General features: G+C 34.2%; 1 protein-coding gene across 1 annotated transcript; it reads left to right on the top strand.

The window, feature by feature from the left end:
- The first annotated feature begins 236 nt into the window (after positions 1 to 236).
- On the top strand, positions 237 to 4,678 carry dmrt2b (doublesex and mab-3 related transcription factor 2b). Its single transcript, XM_051111531.1, has 3 exons — positions 237 to 794; positions 2,436 to 2,532; positions 3,735 to 4,678. Exons 1-3 carry the CDS (start codon positions 471 to 473, stop codon positions 4,433 to 4,435), a joined length of 1,122 nt encoding a protein of 373 aa, XP_050967488.1. The 5' UTR covers positions 237 to 470; the 3' UTR covers positions 4,436 to 4,678.
- Positions 4,679 to 6,282: the final 1,604 nt, after the last annotated feature.

Here is a 6,282-nt window from a genome sequence, read left to right as displayed (position 1 = left end):
AGTCTCAGAGGAAAATTTCCCTGAACGGGAGAAAAATAAAAAATAAAAAAATGTATAAAAATAAAAAATTTTAATAAATCATGTAAAAAGCTTTTGTCTTGTGTTAAAGATAACAGCCCAGAGTAACAGGAGCAGATAGGAGGAGTTTGCGTTACATCATCATTAACCGTGTGACGTTGTCAATAACTCACAACGAGGAAAGTTAAATATTGAGAAGTGGGTAAGGTGAGCTGAAACTTAGTAACTATGAGATCAATCACAGCTTCATTCCGACAGTAGCTACATATCCGCTGGCAAGCCAGGTGAGAGGCGCCTTCCAGGAACCGGCCAGATTCACTAGCACAGCTGAATGGCTTATAATTTCAAAACTCTCGCCCGTAGTTTCCACTAAGGCTTTTCTTCGCTTGCGCATTGGAACATATCAGATTTGCATATGATGAGCAGCGTCGCTTCATAAGAACGGTTTATAAATGTCCACTAAAGCGGATAGAGACTCACAGGTAGATGTGACCCACCTAGATTCCCTCAAAGCAGAATGGGCTGAAGACATTGACGTGGAGAGCGTTGACGGACGGGAGGAGGTGATGAGGACGGATGAAGCTCCAGCGCCTCGCAGGCTCAGCCGCAGCCCGAAGTGCGCTCGCTGCAGGAATCACGGCGTCGTGTCGCGCCTCAAGGGCCACAAGCGCCTCTGTCGCTGGCGTGACTGTCAGTGCGCGAACTGTCTGCTGGTCGTAGAGAGACAGAGAGTGATGGCAGCGCAAGTCGCCCTCCGGAGACAGCAGGCCACAGAGGTTGGTTGACTGAACAGCGTAGTTTAAAGCTTTCTCTGTGCTCCAGTGGAACTAAAATGGTGTTATTTGCAAACAAAGTGACAGTGTTTTGTTGAAGGATTTGAGCATGTGTGTACTTTCTTGTAGCAGGAAGGAAACTATATGAAGACTTGTGTGCAAAAGCCTGGAAGTGGCGTCTGAAATTCTAAAATGAGCATTTTTTATCAGGTATAAACATATTTATGTTCAGTTATTTCACTTTAATGGTAACGAAAGGAGCTATTCAGTGCTAATGAAGTGAAATAACTGAACCCAAACATAGAAGCCTGATAAAAATGCTCCTTTTACAAGAAAATTTCAGAGGCTTTTGCATTTTAAGTCTATGTACTGCATATTTTATGTACTATATGAAATGTTACTATTATTTTTTAATAGGCTATTTGTTAGAATTATATTTATACATGTAATTTAAATGTGAAGCTTGCTGTAAAGTTTGCATTTCAAGCCTGCCACATTTATTAATAAAAAAATGATTATTAGAAACATGCACATTTATGCATTTTAAAAATTACATAATTACATAATTAACCAAGCTTAAAAGTAGTACTAAAGTACTAAATTGATCAAAAGTGATGATAAAGACATTTGTAATGTTACAAAAGATTTCTATTTCAGATAAATGCTGTTCTTCTGAACTTTCTATTTATCAAAGAAACCTGAAAAACCTGAAAAATTCTACTCAGCTATTTTCAACATCATAACAATAATAAAAGTTTTTTTAGCAGGAAATCAGAATATTAGAATGATTTCTGAAGAATCATGTGACTGGAGTAATGATGCTAAAAATTCAGCTTTGAAATCACAGGAATAAATTACATTTTTAAATATATTCAAATAGAAAACTGTTTTGCTGTACTTTGGATCAAATAAATGCAGGCTTGGTGAGCAGAAGCTCACATTAGAAATCTTACTGTTCAAAAACTTTTGACTGGTAGATGTATATGTATTTCTGTGATAGTACCATGAGGGTAATAACATGGTTATAACATGGTAGTTTTATATGTATAACAGTACAAATGTTCCTACAAATGTTTTACCATTTCCAGAGAAATACTAAGCAGCACATCTGTTTTCAGCATTGATGATAATAATAATAAATGTTTCTTGAGCACCAAATCAGCATATTCGAATGATTTCTGAAGGATCCTATGACATTGAAAATGAAAGCTTTACCATCATTACATTTTAAAATATATTCAAGTAGAAACCATGGTGGTTTTATATATAAAACAGTACTGATGTCTACCATATTCATGTATCTTGGTATTTAAAAAGTACTCCAATACACCTCAAAGAAGTACAATAGTATAGTCACTTGATTCTCTTGGAACTTATATTTACAGTCATTTTCAAAACATACTATTATGTCATAATTAATGTTTTACTGTTATTTCTGACAATGATAAACATCTTCACCACAAAAGTCCTGAGAGCAAAAAACATTAATTGCATTTTAAGGTGCCTGGTTAGACATTCACTAGATACTGTTAAGAAAAAGGATTCTCTTTATGAAAAACAAGACATCCGCTTACGTCTTTTGCAGCGTAAGTATCTTTTATCTGTCTCGTAAATTAATGCTAAGTTGTGCATTCTCTTCGACAGGGTAAGAAAGGTCAAAAAAACACCTCTGTTCTCAGACGTACAGCTTACCAGCGCTACACGAGGGCACCTAGTCTCCTGGCAAAGAGTATTCTAGAGGGTAAGCCTTAATTAACGCACATCTCATTAACACAATTGCGCCCTGAAAGGCGACATCGGGAGAAACTGGATTAGTTCACCCGTTATGCTACAGAACCCTCTGTTGGGAATAAATCTGTTTATGTTTATGTAAGGTAATTAAAATTATGCAAATGGATGGAGGAATTCCAAAGAAAATGGCTCATATGACTGCTTTGGAGTTTGATTTTCCCTGATGCGTTTCTCACTGTCAACATTAAGGTCAAACTGATTTAATTGTTATCATAAATTTGAATACGCTTAATTTGTTTTTGTTCCATTTGAATATTTAAAATGTTTTACTTTTATGAGTTCCACATGGAGAACGTTTTAGTTATTTTAAAATAAGGCGAAAGTGATTTGTAAACTTAATTTCGCAGTACTTCAAAAAGTGGTGCTTAAATGTGGGTCATGACCTAAAAATGGTCTGTTAGGATCATGGTCAGCAGGAAAAATTATTGGTAGATATAAAAAGTGTAGCTAACCATATAATCATACATAGTTAAGACTTAAAAATATGCAAGCTTGTTAACTTTTAAAAGAGATGGCAAAGCACTTTCCATGCTTTCCATTTGTTGTTGACATCAAAAGCTCTGCTTTTCCTTTTTAAAGAAAAACTGTGGGGGGAAAAATGAAAATAAAGACATAAGATTTATATTTCAAATAAATTCCGTTCTTCTGAACTTTCTGTTCATTAAAGAATCCTAAAACAAATGTATTACCATTTCCAGAGAAATACTAAGCAGCACATCTGTTTTCAACATTGATGATAATAATAATAATAATAAATGTTTCTTGAGCATCAAATCAGCATATTAGAATGCTTTCTGAAGGATCATGTGACTTTTCAAGCTTTGCCATCATAGGAATACATTACATTTTAAAATATATTCAAGAAAATTATTTTAAATTGTAGTAATATTTCACTGTTACTGATCTAGTGTATTTTTGAAGACATAAATGCAGCCTTAGTATGAGATTTCTTGCAAAAACATAAATCTTCTTGACCCACTTTTGAAGGATATTACAATCAATTCTAGAATAAACTAGTCTCTCCTTGACTACTTGAATCCAAAGTATCTCAATTTATAAGTTTATTCCAATGGACTCTAATATTTTTACATTTAAATCTTGATTATAAACAATGAAAATCCACTATTTTAATACTCCTCCATCATGTTGTAGGCTACAAGCCCCCCATGCTAGAAGACTGGCCAAAGAGACTCCACCAACCCCCAGTCAGTGTTCGTATGAGGAAGAGGAGAGCGTTTGCAGATAAAGAGCTGGAGACTGTGATGCTGGAAAGAGAGCTAAGGCAAAGAGAGATGGAAGAGTTGCCTACGCTCCTCCTCCAGGCTGTGGTACCGTCCGCTCCCTCTCCGTATTTCTTCCCGCTGTCAGACCCAATCATGCCCACCTACTTGCCTGGGTCTAAAAGCGGGCCTCCTTTGACTGACTGTGATCTCCCTCACCATCAACACACGCTTAAATCCAAGACTCTAGACTGTGGCACAGACACTCTTACAGACAGCATCTCACTAAGAGTGTGTGAGAACTGGGACGTTTTCAATTCGATTCGGCCTCCACCGCGCTGTTACAGCACAGGTGTCGACATGGTTAAAAACGTGCCGGACAGCAGGTTTTCTGATGTGTCTGTCAAACCGAAAGGTTTAGTTGTTGACACCATGTTAAAGCAAGACATTCGTCACTCACCGAATACGGCAGATGTGCTGGTACAAGCTAAATCACCACACAAACACTACAGGTCTTTGGGACACGAGGCCTCTGTACACATGGACCGTATGGAGGGTGCAAATAAAGACCCCATCAAAAAAGCTGTAACACGGCCGTTACCTTTTTCTGTAGAGGCATTGCTCATGAGATGATAAGAATCTTTTTTTCAAAGCCAACATTTTACAACAGGGTTCGGTTTGTTAATATAAGGTATTGTTATTTAACAGCCAGTGTAATTTTTTAAGCATTTATTAATGTTGTTTAATGTCAATTTTTACATACACTAATACATTTTTAACATTTCAAGTTAAACATTATCTACTGTATTATGAACTTTATGAATGAACAATAAACAAGAGCATATTTATAAAGTAACATGAATATAGATTATTAAATGCTATACCTAATGTATTAAGTGATGTTAACAAATTAAACATTTTTGTAAAGTGTGAATTTTCAATTTCTCTTTGAATATTTAAGTGTTGGGGAGCATCTAACTATATCTTATCTAGATTTATAGTAGCATTTAAGCAGCTGAGCTTTAAAAAATGTAATTTTTCAATAACAAGCTACATTTTCAGATGAGTAACTGTGTAGCATGTCAAAATGCTACATAACTCTTTTTTGTCACATTAATGTTATGCAGTCAAGCAAGCTGAGGAAATAATCAAACACTTTCTTAAACTGTCCACTCTCTGTCAAGCAGTGTTGAGGATTATGATTTATTTTAGTGAATCGGTTCACTTGAACCATAGTGTAACTGAATCCAGTTCATTTGTCCTTGTGCACAAGTGTCAGTGTTCATCATTATCCTATTCAGTTATATATATATATGATGTTTATAGTTTTTACTTTCAATTACTGTCAGTTTTTATACAGTGCTGGACTTTTAGGTTTAAGGAATCAAAAGATTCAACAAAACCCTCTACTAATGAACTTTTCTGCCCGATCAGTATTGCTCTGATTGTTATATTAAACTACATATTCACACACACAAAAATAGTTGTAATTAAAGCATTCAGCTTATGTAATTATTTTTGGAAGTAGCTTAACTATTTAACTAGTAGTTTAACTACTTTTAATGGATTAGCTTGTATCTTGGCACGCAAGTTTTTAATGAAGCTTCGCCAACACTGCACTGAAAAATTAAATAATCAGTAACTTTCTTGTTTAATAAAACACTTTGATTGACTTATAACTAAAGTTGTTCAAATTATTATTTTTTAAATCCTGTTTAAATCAATTACAATACCAGTCAAAAGTTTTTGAACAGTAAGATTTTCAGTGTTTTTTTAAAGAATTCTCTTCTGCTCACCATGCCTGCATTTATTTGATCCAAAGTACAGCCAAAACAGTAATATTTCGTAATATTGTTACTATTTTTACTGTTTTCTATTTGAATATATTTTAAAATGTTCCTGTGATTTCAAAGCTGAATTTTTGCATCATTACTCCAGTCACATGATCCTTCAGAAATCATTCTAACATTCTGATTTGCTGCTCAAAAACAATTTATTATTATTATTATTATGTGGAAAACAGCTGAGCAGAATTTTTTCAGGTTTCTTTGATGAATGGAATGTTCAGAAGAAGAGCATTTATATGAAATAGAAATCTTTTGTAACATTGTAAATGTCTTTATCATCACATTTGTTTAATTTGAAGCATCCTTGCTAAATAAAAATATTAATTTCTATAATATTTCTCAAAGAAAAAAGTATAATAAAAAAATCATACTCCAAGCTTTTAAATGGTACAGTGTATAATGTTACAAAGGTTTTTTATTTTAGATAAATGCTCGTCTTTGTATTCATCAAAGAATCCTGAAAAAGTACTCAACTACTTTAAATATTGATTATAATAATAATAATGTTTCTTGAGCAGCCAACCAGCATACTGGAATGGTTTCTGAAGGATCATGTGACACTAAAGACTGGAATAAGGATGATTTTTTTTTAAATATATTTAAAAAGAAAGCAGTCATTTTACTGCTTTTGCA

This window comes from Labeo rohita, chromosome 6, assembly GCF_022985175.1.
Source record: "Labeo rohita strain BAU-BD-2019 chromosome 6, IGBB_LRoh.1.0, whole genome shotgun sequence".
Lineage (NCBI taxonomy): Eukaryota > Metazoa > Chordata > Actinopteri > Cypriniformes > Cyprinidae > Labeo > Labeo rohita.
The sequence above is the reverse complement of the archived record's forward strand: the minus strand, read 5'-3'. Positions and strand labels throughout refer to the sequence as shown.